Raw genomic sequence first — 17,431 nt, forward strand, 5'->3', positions numbered from 1 at the left:
TCAATTGATAGACTCCTACCTTCAGGAGCACTGTCGCCCTCCCACACATTAGTCAGTTTAAAGCCCTCAATTCACTAAAATAATTTGTGTCACAATAAAAATCGAGGTCATGGTCACTCATGTACCTGTCTTCCCTCTTTCTCCAGGCTTCTTTGTGTCTTATGAATTGTCCTTTCAGAGGCATGTGCAAAACTCAGCAGTATCATATTTATATAGAGTGAACAGATGCGAAAGAGAAAAATAGTGATGTATGTCAATGAGTACTGAAATAATGTGTTTGAGATGAAAGTTAAGCATTAGGCTGCAACTCTAAGCACCCTTACTACGGAGCAACACCCTACTGAACACAATGGGACCTCTAAGTAAACATAGGGTTTTACTGCATGTTGCATTGAACTTGTAGCACGGAGAGGTGTCTTACGGTTGAATAAAACTGATTAGGTTTGTGCTCATATAAGAACAGCAATCTATATTAAGCAATACTGAGCAATTCTGTTTTCAATTTAGTTTTTATTAAAGATTTTATTGTGTAACAAACAAATACACAACGAAAAGTACATATACTGTCTCCACTTTCAATTCAGTCTTTTTCGCAGTTTGTATACACTTGGTATGAGACACTTTTGTCATATGGATTTTGAGATGGGGGGGGGGGTAATTAGATTTCTTTCTATTGCTTAGTGTTTGTGCAGGATTTTTGTGACAGCATCATGTGTGTCAATGCTTTATTTATATATTTATTTTTGTTGGTATTACAAGAGACCGGAGACTGGTTGGTTGCCGTGTGGTTTGTATGTGCGAGGGGAAGGGGGTTGTTGAGCCCATCTAGTCCCGCACCCTGTCCTCGGAGTGGTCAGCCAGATCCTCCTTAAGGGAAACCAGGGAGCAGAACTTGAGCACAAGAGCAATTTCCACGGTTCCCAGCAACTGGCATTTGCAAGCATTGCTGCCTCCCAACTGTAGCAGCAGAGCACAGTCTTCCATTGCCATCTCCTTCATGGATTTGTCCAACCCTCTTTCAAAGTCGTCCAGGTTGGCAGCTGTTACTGCCTCCTGTGGGAGTGAGTTCCACAGGCTAACCGTGTGCTGCGTGAAGTGCTTTCTTTTGCCTTGTCCTGAATCTTCCAGCTTCCATTCTCGGTGTCATGGGAATGAGAGAAAATCTTTCTCTGCCCACTTTCTCCATGTCATGCATAACTTTATAAGCAGGAGGGTGTCAAACCATGGTTTTTATAAGCCGGCTGTGTGCCTCAAACCATGGTTTTTCAATTTTGGAAATTGCAGGCAAAGCAACGCGCATGCCCAAATCTCCCTCCCTCGTGCTCCCCTGCCATTGGCGGACGCTTCCGGCGCCCCGCCCACTCCCTCAGGTAACGGGGCTCCGCCTTCCTCTTCCCCCGCCCTCCTGTCACCTTTCACCCTCCGCGGGCCCTTAGTTACCGCGCCGGCCTTGTTACGAAGCCCCAGACGCCGAGGCTGCCCAGTCCAGGGCCCCGGACCGAACCATTCCTTTAGGGGGGGGGAGGCTCTCCAGTCCGTGCTCTCAGGCGGCGGCGGCGGCTCGCGGTTCCCTCTTCTCTGCGTCCCTCGGCGCCGCTTAACTCCCGTTTCTGCGTCTTCTCCCGCGCGGTGGCCTCTCCGCGGCCGTGTCCGTCGCCGGCCCCCCCCTCTTCTCCTGCCAGGTGGTCTCGCCCAGCGTCGGCGTTAACGGAAAGCGCTGAGGGGGCCGAAGATGGCGGCCATGGCGTCGGCTTGGCCCCTCAGCGACTGAAGGCGCTCGGCCATGTCGGACTCGGAGGAGGAGTGTCCTGAGCGGCAGCTCAAGTTCGTGGTGCTGGGCGACGGCACCTCCGGCAAGGTCAGTCAGCCCCCCGAGGGAGGGAGCCAGACTCGCCGCGCTCCCCAAGCGCCTCCCGCCCCGTGAGACGCCCCCCCCCCGGAGGCCGGAGCCGGGCTTGTGGGTCTGGGGTCTCGCCAGGGATCCTGGCCAGCCCCTCTCCGGGCCGCCCTTCGCCCTCGCCCTTTCATAACGCCGGCCTACCTCGCAGGGCGGTTGTAGAGAGATGACAGGGACCAAACGCCCCGGGGGGAGGGATCCTGAAATGCTTTAAAGCACCAAGAGGAGTTTTCTTATTTATTTAGTTACATCGTCCGTTGTGGGGGGGGGGGGAAGATGCTACCGCCCCCCCCATGTAATTAAGAAAGCAAATAGTTTATTTTGTTTTAGCAAACAGCCAATATGCACATTAAAGCGATGGTAATTATAACAATAGGGACGCAGGTGGCGCTGTGGGTTAAAGCCTCAGCGCCTAGGGCTTGCCGATCGAAAGGTCGGCGGTTCGAATCCCTGCGGCGGGGTGCGCTCCCGCTGCTCGGTCCCAGCGCCTGCCAACCTAGCAGTTCGAAAGCACCTCCGGGTGCAAGTAGATAAATAGGGACCGCTTACCGGCGGGAAGGTAAACGGCGTTTCCGTGTGCGGCTCTGGCTCGCCAGAGCAGCGATGTCACGCTGGCCACGTGACCCGGAAGTGTCTCCGGACAGCGCTGGCCCCTGGCCTCTTAAGTGAGATGGGCGCACAACCCCAGAGTCTGTCAAGACTGGCCCGTACGGGCAGGGGTACCTTTACCTTTAATTATAACAATAATAGTGACTTGCATTTCTACTCCTTAACCTTTTAAAAAAATACATAATTTCCCATACCTTCCTTAAGTTTTATAGCACGGATCTGCAGTGGCATAGCGTGGGTTGTCAGCACCCGGGGCAAGGCAAGTAATTTGCGCCCCCTAACCCATGGATTTGCGCCCCCTAACCCGTGGATTTGCGCCCCCTAACCCTAACCCCCAGATGTGGCACCCGGTGCGGCCGGCCCCCCCTGCACCCCCCACGCTACGCCACTGCGGATCTGTAAAGCCTTAACAAGGAGTTGGGATGTTCTGAAAGTTATGTACTTTGCTGTCTGGATCAGACAGCAAAAACAAACAGACAGGTCTTTGCAAGGGATGTGCTTCCCTTCTGCACTCTTAACAGCGGGTGAATGTAATTGTTTCTAAGATCATTATAGAAAAGGCACTCCAGGAGCACATGAGTTGTATCTTCTATTGACACCAAGTTGCAACCACAGACTCAATATCTTTCTTAGGAATTCATTTATGTCGGCCCATCCAAAATGCTAACAGGAGAACACTTAATCTTGCCTGTGTAAAGAATAAAGTAAATAAATAAGAACGCCCCTCCCCACACAAGGATCATCTCCATGATAGGGGCAGATCTGATACCTGCCAGGGCTCCTTAAAGCAGGTGGGAGCTCAAGTGACTAAAGAAGCGCCTCCTTGCAAAAAAAAATCCCTGTGAGCAGTGCTGGATTTACGTATAAGCTAAACAAGCTATAGCTTAGGGCCTCACTCTCTTGGGCCCCCCCAAAAATTTAAAGGAAAAAAACCTGGATGTACATTTCCGAAATACAGTGGTGCCCCGCAAGATGAATGCCTCGCAAGACGGAAAACCCGCTAGACGAAAGGGTTTTCCGTTTTGGAGGCGCTTCACAAAACGAATTTCCCTATGGGCTTGCTTCGCAAGACGAAAATGTCTTGCGAGTTCCTGCGGGGTTTTTCCCCTTTTTTCCCCCTTTTCCTAAGCCCTAAGCCGCTTATCAGCTGATCCGCTAAAAGCCGCTAAGCCGCTAATAGCGCTAATCCGCTAAGCCGTCAATGGGCTTGCTTCGCAAGACGAAAAAACCGCTAGACGAAGAGCCTCACGGAACGGATTAATTTCGTCTTGCAAGGCACCACTGTATAAGATAAAAACAAATAAAACCTACATACAGCAACAGTGTTTCACTATTAATATACTTCTTAATTGTATTTCAGTTCAACAATTACTTTGATAAAATACATATTTTGTTATGTGCAAATGGCTTTAGATACCTATTAGGTCCATAAATTACCATATAGCATATATTCAACACAAAAACCAACAACAATTTGTTGTTTACAAAAGACAGCTGGACATATAAAGGGCCCCATTACCTTTGGTAGCTTAGGGCCTCATCAAACCTAAATCCGGCCCTTCCCATGAAAGTACAGTGGTACCTCGGGTTACAGACGCTTCAGGTTACAGACTCCGCTAACCCAGAAATAGTACCTCGGGTTAAGAACTTTGCTTCAGGATAAGAACAGAAATTGTGTGGTGGCGGCGCGGCGGCAGCGGGAAGCCCCATTACCTAAAGTGGTGCCTCAGGTTAAGAATAGTTTCAGGTTAAGAATGGACCTCCAGAACGAATTAAGTTCTTAACCCGAGGTGCCACTGTATTCACTTTTGTCATTTGCAGCTCAGGGCTCCTCTGTTTGGAAGAAGAACACTCCACTGAACACAGTGGGAATTATTATAATTGTTGTTGTTACTATTTAAAAATAGGGTCATTTCAAAAATAGGATTGGGCTGTCACATGATGATTATGGGTTTTAGGTTGTTAGAAAAAAAGACATCAAAACTTTCTAGGGTTTCTAATTTATTTATTTATTAAAATTATAGAACAGCTATATCTTCCAAGGAGGGGTACATCGTTTCCCCCCATTTCATCCTCACAAGAACTCTTAGAGGGAGGTTAGGCTAAGACAGTGGTTCTCAATTCTTTTTCTCGGAGGCCACACTTGCAGAAAAAAATTGCTTGTGCCACACCAATTTTTTTTATAGATTAGAAAAACATTGGAAAACAGAAGAAACAGCAACTAGCACTGCTTGTACACAACTACTTTATAATATTATCATGGAACATCCAGAAATTTTAAAGCAATACAGCTACATAAGAACATGAATTATTTCCACAATAGAATTATAAACAAGCCTTAAGTATAAATATGTACCTTAAGTATGCATACAACCTCAACGAGATGTATGAGCTTGCTTTTGCAAGGTAATCTCAGGTATAGGATGAGATAGTTCTCAGTATCACTTGATGCTCCTCTCATTTTAAAAAATATATCCATTCCCCCCCCCCCCGTATTGTGCTGAACTGTACTGTACTACATGAAAATCTTTAAATGTTTCTTTGTCCTTGAATCTTCCCGCCACACGCCATCCTCTCCTGCCATACCCTTTGAGAACCACTGGACTAAGAGATGGTGACTGGCCCAAGATCATCCAGTGAGCTTCATGGCTGAGTGGGGATTCACACCATGGTCTCCCAGGTCATAGTCATAACTATTATGCCACACTGGCTCTCCAAATAACCCTGGTATTTCAGGATTCTGAAACAGGTGAGGAGGCGTCCCCGCCCCCACAAGCTGAAGAGCACAATTTGGGTGGTGGCGGTATTGGAGCTGGTGTGTTGGCCTCTGCTGCTCCCCTTGAGTGTTTTCAATAAAGCTTTATTATAGTAAAGCTGGGAAGGGGCCAACAAAGTCAAATGCATTTGTATAGCAGTCTTTTTAAAGCTGTTAAATTCACAAAAGGTCCCGAAATGGAGATTTTTTTTTTTTTAAGTCCCTAACTTGATTAAAAGTAAAAATGAGCACTAGAATGCATTTTGAACTGGACTTGAGTGGGAAATCATGGTGAGTAGTGTAGGGTAAAGGGATCCCTCCGTACTATGCAAGAGCATCCAGCGATGCAGGTCTGAAGTGGAATAGCCCAGGCACATCATTGAGAACAAGATCTATTACCATTATTGCATCTATTTACTTTTCAGTAGCATTCATTTAAGATGAGGAGGAATAAAGTTCTGTTCTAGTAAAAATGATATAGCCTAGCATAAGGAGTGTGCTACTGGTGAATGATGAGGGGAAAGGGTTTAGTTGCTCTTAGGATAAGAGAGCAGTGGAGTCATATATGCAAGTAGAGCATCGTCAGGTCTGGCCCACCCATGAGGCAAGATGAGGCAACTGCCTTGGGTGGCAGGATCCACAGGGGCAGCAGATCTGGTCTACAGCAGTGGCTGCTTGGAAACTGGATCTGCGACCTAGAGCTGTCATCCCACCCCGAAGTTCTGCCTCCTCAGTAGCCTCTTGGTGAATAGGAGGTGCTGCTGGTCTCCTCCCACCCCTTGGGGGGAAATGTTGGGGTCTCCTGGGCTCTGCAGCCACCCAGCATGTTTCAGAGTGAGCCCCTTTTCCTCTCCACAACAGCCTTTGATTCCCACTTCAACCATCAGGTAAGGTTGATTTGATTCCACCACCCTGTTTCTTCCAGTTGTAGATTTTCATGCACCCGTCTTTCCCTGTTGTTGTTGTGGTGGTGGTGGTGGTGAGAGCATTTTGTGGTTTTCCTCAGGTTTCAAAATGTCTTGGGCCAGCCCTGAGCATAGTGGAGGAATCGGACTCTATAGCAGAATGTAAATTTGCTGATACTGTATCAGATTCACAGAGAGCAACTTAAATCAATCAATCACCTTTCTAAAGTTAAAACCGTGTAGAAATTACAGAATATAATTTTACAAAATATAAAATTACATATTACAAACATGGCAAAAATAGTCATTAACAATAAATTAAACACCCAAAAGTACACAACCGAATTGAACAATTTCCATATAAATCAGAATAAGGTCTAAATAAAGATGTAAAAAATTAATATCAATAATGGCAACAACCCCACCCTCCACAAAATCCCCTCAACAACACCCCAACCCAAGAATCTGTTCCACAGCCACAGCTTTTGCATCTGGAGTCAGTCCAGCTCCTGTCCTCCCAGGCCAGGTGGGAAAAGGCCAGCAAGGCAGAGATCAGGTCTTCCCGGCCTCACAGCCAAGATAGTCTCTTATGTACCTTGCCCTAGTGCAGTGCTGCAGTTTCAGCTTATTCCTGCTATAAGCTGCCAGCTTGCCCTCTCTAACTTGTATTACAAGCCTGGTTTAAAATTGTTTCTGGCCTCTTCATGTAACTCTGAAGTATGTACCATCCAAGCCTTCATAAAAAAATCATAGAGTATTTATAAGGATAGTTAAGATTGTTTTCTAAAAGTTTCTGGCTGCTCTTTCACATTTACAGATAGCCAAAATATTTCAAAAGGTGTGGCTGTAGTGCTAGAAATAGCAGGCACTACTTGTATCATGCTTTAGTGTTCAAGAGTGTACATTTAGAAGCATGTACATTCAGGTCCATGGGACACGGGTGGCGCTGTGGGTTAAACCACAGAGCCTAGGGCTTGCTGATCAGAAGGTTGGCAGTTCGAATCCCCGCGACGGGGTGAGCTCCCGTTGCTCGGTCCCTGCTCCTGCCAACCTGGCAGTTCAAAAGCATGTCAAAGTGCAAGTAGATAAATAGGTACCGCTCCAGCGGGAAGGTAAACGGCGTTTCCATGAACTGCTCTGGTTCTCTAGAAGCGGCTTAGTCATGCTCGCCACATGACCTGGAAGCTGTACGCCGGCTCCCTCGGCCAATAAAGCGAGATGAGCGCCGCAACCCCAGAGTCAGTCACGACTGGACCTAATGGTCAGGGGTCCCTTTACCTTTACATACAGGTCCAGCTTCATGACATAGCATCCTCAGGCCATGGCCCTGTCTCTTACCTCAGGTCTCTGATTAGTGCTAGGCAGTTTGGTCTGGGCACCTTCCATTTTAATTTCCCACAGTGCTTCTGGTGCAGCATTATTCTGTGACATTGTGGGTAGTTAAATAGCAACTTGCTGCTCAGGGGATGAACTGATATAGGTGGAGGTGTGCCAAGACTCACTTTGCCAAGGACACACCGCTTCTTCTTGGTCTTTGATAATTGAACTGTTGTTATTAGTGCCCCTCCTATATAATCTGTTTTAGTTTATATGTATTGTATGGTATTTGGGGGTGGATTTGTTTTCATTATATTGTATTATTTTTTCTAGCTGTAACCTGCCCTGGGATCTTAATGTGAAGGGTGGGTAATAAATACGATGATGATGATGATGATGTTGAGAAGAATTGCTTTGCTGGATCAGACTATCCGCCTAGACCAGTATTTTGTTTGCAACAGTGACTGGCTGAATGCTTCTTGAATCTAAAGAATGTATTTATTTTACATATTTAGTACCTCTCCCTTCAGTTCTGAAGATCTCCCAGGGTAACTTATAGTAGATCAAAAAACCCCAAACAAAAGCTTAATGGTAAATCAGCAGTAGGGAAAACCTATCACAACATTAAAACCAAAGCTGCAAAGTTTACAAAACTGGAGCTACCTGCAGACATTGAAAAGGTCTTCATGCTTGACACCGAGATTTCAAAAGTTGCTTAGGCAAGCTTACATAGGGAGAGTGTTTCAAAGATGGGGTGCCACAACTGAAAAGACTAATCTTGGCCACTCCCTGCCTCATCCCTTAGTTATATTGTACAGAATTAGAGTAACTGCCTGTGTATCCCCGCTGGTGGTAGTTCTCCACAGGCCTTTCTGTTTTCTGATACCTCATATCCTTTAACTGAAGATGCTGGGAACTGAATCTGGGACCATGCACATGTGAAGCAATGAACTATATTAGTGTGGGAAACCTGTGGCTTTTCAGATATGAACAGCCTCATGGTGAGCGGCCAGGAATCATAGGAGTTGTAGTCCACCATCATCTAGAAGGCCACATTTACCCCAGCCTTCAACTCTAGTGGAGAAGAGCCATGCCCTCTGTCCAGAAACAGGAGCACTCAGCTTGATATCAATGGAGCAATAACAAGCAGAAGATACAGCGGGTTGGGGGTTCATTACTGGTTTTTGGGAGCACTGAATACGTTTCTTGGATTGTGTGACACAGTTGCTTGTAGAGTTTTTACAGTTTCTGACCATGTCTGTTCCCACTGTATTGAGAATTACCATATAATGGTTATGAGTGCCTTATAATATATGACCTGGTACACTTGACTATAATATTGTATGCTGTATGCTTAGAATTATACTCTTCTAAACTTTTATCCCTAATTATGGACTAGAGATGCTTACTTTTGAAGGAAGCTTTTATTATTTTACATTTTTAAAAAGCATTTTAAAGTGTGTAAATTACTTTACAGCTTGTTTTTTTATCCTGATGATATCCCTATATGGAAAATGACCATACCCTAGCTTTTAAGAAATGTAGGTAGCATTAGCGACTCCCATGTTGATAAGGGCTTTGAAATTGATTGAGATTCACACCCAACACTCTTTCTGCAATTCTTACAAGAGTTGTGATTCATGTGTATGTGTCAGTGTGGCCTGGTTCAAATGTAACTGGACTTCTCACCAAACTTTGGTTTGAGGAAACTTGAGTGCTTCCCTTTCCTCTTGTGTGACCGGCTGCAAATGAGGCTTCCTGTTTTTTTAAAACCAGAGTTTCCCTGATGTCTGAAATTGTAGCTTAAGGACCACCTACAATTCAGGATTGCAAACCAGGGTGGTAGTGGAATGCTTAGGTACGTGCCCACTCAGATCATGTCTAGCTGAGTTAGCTATTGTGTCTGAACTGGACGTCTTTCTCAATTCAGGTTAGGCTGTAGTTAATGAAGGTTACTAAATTTGGTTTACATGCATGATAGTCAGAATGCTTGTTCAAATCATGATTTCCAATTCTGATTTGCTGTAATGAGAAACAATAGTTTGAAAAAATGGCACTGAAGTGGCAAACTGTGGAAAGAAGCAGCTATGCCCCACCAGCAAATAGTGCACAAAGGAAGAAGTTATTTTGCAGAAATGTTTTTGTGAGAAACTTTTCTTTCTGTAAATTCTCATTTTCTTCTGAAAAATTAGAGGGCAAAAATTCAGTGCAGAACTTAATTGAAAACATTTGACCGGTGAACCCACTCTAGCAGGAAGGGAAATGGAATATAGGGTGCTAGTAGATTTGTCAGCCAGACTAGGCTTGTGGAGACGAGAAGGAAGTGCTGCTGTGGAATGCAAAGAAAACCACAAGGAAAAGACTAAAGAAAAGTATTTACTGGAAGTTAAGTTTGGAGAGTATAAATACATGATATAGCAAAAGAGTGGTTAGTTAGAGGATGATTAATCACCCCCTTTAATAACAGCTAATGGAATGAACAGGCTGTAGGATTAAGACAGATGTACCTGAAGTTCACATGGAAGGAATTTTAACAGTTGTATGTTGTTCCCTCTCTTTCTTCTATTCTTCTGAGACTTAGAATCCTCAGTTTCAGCAAATCAGCTAGGAATGCCGAGGGCTACTTTGGGAATCTTAAACTGTAAAAGGCCCCCATGTTTGACAACTGCGCTGAAGACCCAATAACTTGACTGTTTCTGCTGAATACAGATTACTAGCAGCACTTCACGCCAGAACTCTTATAGCTCTTCGCTTTCTGGGTACTATTCTGGATGTTTTGACATATAAGCAATGTTTCTTAACCACCTGAGCCTAGAATGGGGCCTTTGGGTTTATTATTTTGGCTCCTGAGGCCAAGAAGAGATTTGTTTATTTGTTTATGAGTACTTCTTGAGGCTTTATTTGTAGTACTTAGATTCCAGTGAAAGCAAATTACCAAAGATCGTAAATCAGATATAATGGATTCATTTTTAATTCCTCAGTGTTTTGTTTTTTGTTTTTTAAAACTTGGCTATGTTACATATTGGTCTCTCTTTCTCTCCCCACAACCCCCTGAGCTGTTGGTATAGGACACTTTACATTTATCTATTGCAAAGTAATAAGGCACCCATCTCCTGATTTTTCTGCTCTAAATTCTTTTGCATTAAGTGGAGATCATGAAAGTTGTCCTAGAAAACTTCGCTGAGTTGTTGAAAACTTCTTGCACTTATTGGCAGATGTAAACCCAAAGAGTGTGTTCATTAATGCTTCTAGAAACCTCTTAGGGAATATTGAGTGTCACACAGTGATAAAGTCAATATTTACAGTATCCCATAAATCAAGGATGGGAGCATACTGTATATAACCTTTCTGAATTGGAAAAAATTAAACATTCCTATACAATTTCTTATTAAAATACAGGAATATTTTAAGGTAGGAATCTGTTTGCAAAATGAGGGTAGTTTTGGTGATTTCTTCCATTTATTTATTATGTCTGACATTCTCATTTTTGTAGTTTTCTCTGATGCCATACAATTTATATACTTCCTATAAAGTTTTAAAATGCAATTTTGAAATACTGAAATATTTTCATATTGTTTGAAAGATACTTTTCAAATCAAAATGTCAAAATAAATTTATTGTGAATATAATTTTTAATTAATAAATATATAAACATTGAAATGAATTATGATACCACTTGTAAGGTAGGTTATTGTTCTCAGTCAGTCTGCAGCTTACAGTCTAAAATCCTTTCCCTCCCCCCTTTTTTCTAGAAAATGTATTGGGCTTAATTTAGCAGCAACACAATTATCAGTAAGCATATTTTTTAGGAAATGGATTCTATTCCACTAAACTTACATTGTTTTATTGCTAGTAATATGAATTGGAGGCCCACGTATTAATAGGAAAATTGCTTCTTATATTCTAGGCATATCCTCTAAACTCTTGCATTTATTCATAACTTGAATATCTCCATAGTCTCTCATACATTAACATCTGCAGAAATAGATTGGTGCTCAGAAAGTGAGAGGCAAAGTAGTCCAGTGGATAGAATTTCAAACTTGCTTTTAGGAATTCTAGATACACATCCCAGTTCTTTCATGGGCCCGTTCTGTGGTCTTAGTCAGGTTGCCTTCTCTCTGCCTTGGTTCTCTTCTTGGGCTTGGGCTAACCTAGTGAGATGTTCTTAAAACATTTTTACTTGAACTGTAGACCTTTTGGCCATGTGACAAGCTGTTTTTGCAACTCCAATCAACATCAAAAGTCATCCATGTAGGGAAGGAAACACAGGTCCAAAGCCCCCTTGGGCACATGAACTATTTGTGTGGTCTTTGAATCCTGGACAGTGTTGTTGTGAAGACAAACAACGTTCTGAAGTGTTTTGCTTGTTACAGTGCTAAGTAATGAAGGCAGGATCTGGAGTGTGGCAGAGCATATGCTTTGCTTTTAGAAGATCTCTGGTTCAACTCTGCATCTACAGGAAGGGCTGGGAACAATCGCTATTTGAAACCTTGGAGAGCTACTTCCAGTCGTTGTAGATAATACTGAGCTTGATGGAGAAATTGTGTGATTTGATATAAGGCAGCATCCTATGATCCTATGATGTAAAGATAAATTCTTGTGCTCTCTGCTAGAGCAGCCCAGACTTCGTTGTGTGTAGAATAGGATGTACACTTTTATTCTATTGTGCTCTCTCACTTTAGACATCAGTTTTGTGTTAGAAATTTCTCTTCTATAGTTTTAGAATTGGTATCCTATCTGTTAACAGGAACCACCACCCCCCAAAAAAAAACAGTTGGGAAGCTCTGATTTAAAACTTGCCTAGTTTTCATTTTATTATGTTTTACTTCAGTTGTGTCTTCTGAGATATCAAGTGAACTTAATATGATTCTGTTTTTAGACATCCTTAGCCACACGTTTTGCTCAAGAAGCTTTTGGGAAGCAGTACAAACAAACCATAGGACTTGACTTCTTTTTGAAAAGAATAACACTCCCAGGTAAGAGGAGATTAACATGCATAATACGAAAAAATGTGACCAACAGTGAAGTGTTGAGAAAAGGACTGTACTCTTAAGCACATAAAAAGTTCTGAAGTTCTAAAAGTATGAACGAGCTTCAGTTACTAATACAGGATACTTACTGATGAAGGATTGTTTTTTATATTTACATTATGTTTTGTTGTGTGTGAGTATTTAGATTCCCAAGAATGTGTTTGTATGAGGTTCTTGAATTTAGGATTTAAAGTAGATACACCATGTGCAAAATGGAAATGGAAAAATGCTTATTTTGAAATGAATATGGTTTTTAGATAAAATATCCCCTACTTTTACTTAGGTTGAGGGGATACATATATACTGTAACTATGGAATTGCTAGGCTGTGATATGTGAATGCTGTCTTATGCAAGGCAGCATGAAATTGCTGGCATTTAATAGACCACTAAAATTCAGGGTCCCCAGGCACTCATAAAAATACAGTTTGAGCATTCAAGATGTTTCACTTCGTGATGCAAAGAAACTATTTAGATGCCAGTTGTAGTACACTGCATAGAAAACGTAAAGAAGTAATTAAAAAAGAATGGCAGAATCTTAAAGTTTGTTTCTAAACAATTGGGGGGGGTGTCTAAAATGAGTTGATCATTTTAATGTAATTCAATTTGCAAGCATAAAAATATTCCATTAAAGGCATTTTCCCCTGGTGTGCTTAACAAACCAAAGCTGGAGAGAGCATTTTCACTATGAAACTGCAGGGAGAATTGATAATGTTGCTGCAAGATTGAACTTTTTTTATTTTTGGGATGTTTCAGGAAAATACATACGAAGCATAGTTGAATTGAACAGTGAGCAGGATTTTTGTGTGTGCTAAACCTCAGATGAACTTTTCTGAAAATTCTGTTAAATAAGTGTCAATCTTAGAGGTCCTGAAAAATAATTCAGAATCTAGACTTCAGCAGAAATTTGGGAAAGTTGTCAGGACTTTTCCAGATTTACTAACATTCAAACTACATAGATTTGTTGGATGTGATATTAAATCTCAAATATGGGTGCTTATTTTTTAGGAATGTAGAGAATAATCCTGTGTTGCCCACTTGGCTCTCTAGATGTACATACAATATGTATCATATTTTCAATAGCAGAATATGGGCCAGAAATACATTTCTTCTTATCTCCCCCTCACCACCCCCAATAATAGCTGCTAAGCTTGTGTAACATATTAAATCATTATTGAATTCTAAATGGGGATTGAATGCTTGGGAAAATTTCTTTTCCTACAATAATTTTTCTCGCCAATTATAATAAAATATTACCCACTTTCTTTATAACATCTGCATATTTCTTGTATTTGTGTTGATAAGAACATTTCAGTTGCTTTTTGGTGGAGTACATAAAATTGTTATTTTCCCAGATTTTTTCACAAGCTCCTCTTGGTACATGATGGCATAACTTTTTAGTTATCGGTGGTAATGTTTGTTGGAGAGCCATAATAAGTCTTCTTGTGCTCAAAATGTTTATGCCACAGAAATCCATTTTAAGGATGAATGCAATTGTTATTTGAATAGCAACATTGTTATTTTTAAAGTGCAATAACTAGAATAGCAATTTCAAAAAGAAACAGTAACTGTGATTGAACTCATTAGGGGCCAGGTAACAAAACTGCAGTTTCTTGAGAGCTGTGGGATTAATATTTTTGGGTTAATATTTTTAAAGATGACCCTTTAAAGTGAAAGTATTTTAAATAATAACGCTTATTCTGCTTCCTTTTTCATGGACCTTTGGTAATTGTTCAAGACTGTATATTGATTTCAGCTCATATTTGGTACCTTTATTCTTGTTAGCTTTGACAGGCATTTATTTTGGGTTTGGAGGGAAGAAGGTCTGATTCTAGGGACCTCTTTTCCCTCCCAATTCCAGTGCTACAACAGCTGATGGTGTCAGCCAACTGTTTTGTATGGAAGGTCCTTCTCAAACCCAGTCTACTGCTGTATGCAAGGGTCTCTGCATTGGGATAAATGTTTTTTGGATTTGTGGTACATATCTTCCAGCACAAATATTGTTGAATAGTTTAACTGTAAAATGATATATTTTTAAAATTAAAACTGATTCAATTCTCTTTGAGGGAATTATGTTCCAAATAGTGGCCTGGTTCATTATATTTTATGATCCAGTTTAGTGTGTCATTTAGATGTAACCACTGTGCAGATTTCAATGCTTAAAATAGTGCATCTGTTAGTCAGAAGTTTTGCAGATAGAGCTCCTTAAGAGTCACAGTCAAAATACTTTCAGGAAGGTTGTGGGTATAAGCCAGTAAACAGGGTTTCACTGTGAAAAGGCTTTTAAAAGGCCTCAGTAAAAAAGGAGGACAGACGTGTTTTCAGTTCCATCTTTACTGTGTAGAACTTTAAGTAAGGTTAACCAGTGCCCCAAGTATACTTTTAGAAGGCTGCTGTTGAATCCTGCTAGTGGCATCAATTCAGACCAAATGAGTTTGGCTATCTGCCCTGTGTTCCTAATAAACTCAGCTTCACTTTCAATTGAACATTATTTCCTGTAAAGTACAAAAAAATTGAAGTTAAAACAAAATTTCTTAAGAATTTTTAATATTCAATACATATGAAAACTTTAAAGGGTTTTTTTTTTTTGCTATAGGACCAAAAATATACATCATGCAATTGTGTAAAACATATTTGTGTATAGTTACTTGAAATATTTACCACTGTTCAACATCTACATGGATAGTCTGTATTCTCTCCAGTTTTAAATATACATGGAAATTGAACCTAACTGAATAATTCTGGCCTCATTTGAAAAATACATATCTTAGTCTCATTTATTTCAGTACAAAGTTCTGCCAAATAAATGGGCTTAAGACCAGGATTCTAGGAAAATACAGCTATCAACATATTTTGAAGAGGGAAGAACCCTGTGTTTTTGAATGTTGTAATCATAATAAGATATTTTTCAACGTAATATGTTGCTCATAGCTTTGATGCACATTAGTCTTAAGTCTCAACAACCCTGCTAATTGGGTGCCTTCAGGTGCAATCCAAGGGAAGTTCTCCTGTGCAAGGTTCATTAGAATGGATGAGAGCTTCCATTCATTTGAATGTAGCTTGACACGTCAAATGCCCTTCAGGAATATATTTACACAGAAAAGTTGTTAAAACCATTATTCACACTAGCTTTATTATATAGAAAGAAGGTTCCAGATCTGAATATAGTTTCTACATGTATCTCTTTAACACAGGCAAAACACTATCAAAACTGGCTAACTTTCTCAAGTTTGCATGCTGTTTTTCCTGATCATTTATTTATCTGAGTATGCAGCAATGTTATGGGAAGAATTTTAAAAGGTGTTCAGACAGGAAACCTTATATTTATGTTAGTTGTATATTGTAAAAGATCAATACTTTTTATGTTAAATGCAGTGAGACTAAGACTAAAATCCTGTATATGCTTACCTAGGTGTAAGTCTTATTGATTTTGTTGTGGAGCTTAGTTCTGAGTAGCCACTTTTATAAACCAATTTGAAGTTTTATTACATTCAAGCAATATATAGGCGTTGTGAAATAAAATAAAAAAATAGACGTGCAAGTTTGCACTCTAAATATACATGAATGGGTGCAGGATTGAAACCATAGTACTGTAAGTCATTTACATTGATTTAATTAGGAGTAATCAACATAAGGGTCATCAATTTTATCTTTAATAATATTGAGTAAGTGAAATTAAATCTTTTTGTTTTATAGAATTACTTTTGTTTTAAAGAAATTGATATTTTTATAACTGATATGAAGGATTTTAATAACTGTTACTTGGGTGTATTAAACTTTTATCTGCAATATAACATACAAAATTCAAACTGATGTCCTTTCTTTCTTCATTAAAAACACACACACACACACACACACACACACACACACACACACAAAAGCATACACCTTCCATTTCCTCAGGTTGACATCTGTAACATGGGAATCTAGGAATATATATTGCTCTTGAATATGTGGACTGTTTAGGATTTTGCCACCTTCTTGTCTTGACCAACTGCTCTGCTAACAGCCGTGTGACAGAGAAAATGCAGTTTTGAGAAAAAAATGCACCTATTGAATTTTCACTAGTCTGCTCATTGTTACGATGGCACAGAGCTTCTGTCCATAAAAAGTAGCATACTATGATGCTGGAATTGTGACCTAAAGCATTCCTTTGAGATTTTTGTTCGGGAGAAAAAATGCATTGGTTGCTTAGATTTTGAGCACAAAATCACTATTTTGTATTATGCAAGCTGTACTGTTTGAACAGTTCATGGAACTATGTTCTAAAATGTGATGTATGTAGGCAGTATATTTTGCCGGGGTAATGTTAACACTGGTTATAAAAGTTGGCATAGGGAATAATTTATGTGAGTTGTTTCTACACATACACATTTCTTTTAAATGGAAGAGGCATGATTGCAATTTGTTACACTCTTGTGTTCAGTATTTTGTTAGATGTAAGTACTTTAAAGTACTTTTAAAGTGTGTGCAAAAGTGGACATACTACTTATCTGACATGAACTGATTCCAGCAGTAGCTGGTTCTTAGCCTAGCTGTCAACGTTTCCCCTTTTAAAGGGAAATTCCCTTATTCTGAATAGGATTCCTCGTAAGAAAAGGGAAAAGTTGACAGCTATGGTTCTTAGCTGTTACATCTTTCTTTCTTTATCATTACATTTTTTGGGGGTGTGATGCAAACAAATGAATTCCTGTGGGTGAGATTTTAAGCTTTTATTTAGTGAGATCAGTGAGACTGGGAAATGTTTCAAATTGGCTGGATCATGCTTATATTATATGAAGTATTATAAAGGCTTGATATTAGAATAATTTGGATTTCTGCTAGAGAAAAATTAAAAACCACTGCTCAATTCATGAGATTTGAAGTCACGTTGAAGGTGTTTTGCTTTTGGAATATTTATTAATGGAACATAGTGCTGGT

The 17,431-nt window shown here is 40.7% G+C and overlaps 1 protein-coding gene across 2 annotated transcripts in view; it reads left to right on the forward strand.

Annotated features, from left to right (window-relative positions):
• Positions 1-1,419: 1,419 nt before the first annotated feature.
• The window catches only part of RAB28 (RAB28, member RAS oncogene family), a 59,787-nt gene continuing 43,775 nt past the window's right edge, over positions 1,420-17,431 (forward strand). The window contains exons 1-2 of one of the 2 annotated variants that reach the window (XM_079991755.1): positions 1,420-1,858; positions 12,363-12,459. In XM_079991755.1, the coding sequence (XP_079847881.1) occupies positions 1,784-1,858; positions 12,363-12,459 (172 nt within the window). In that variant the 5' untranslated portion in view covers positions 1,420-1,783. The remainder of the gene's footprint in view (positions 1,859-12,362; positions 12,460-17,431) is intronic. The other variant, XM_079991756.1, reaches the window with a different exon arrangement.

This window comes from Podarcis cretensis (genome assembly GCF_951804945.1).
Source record: "Podarcis cretensis genome assembly, chromosome: 9".
NCBI lineage: Eukaryota > Metazoa > Chordata > Lepidosauria > Squamata > Lacertidae > Podarcis > Podarcis cretensis.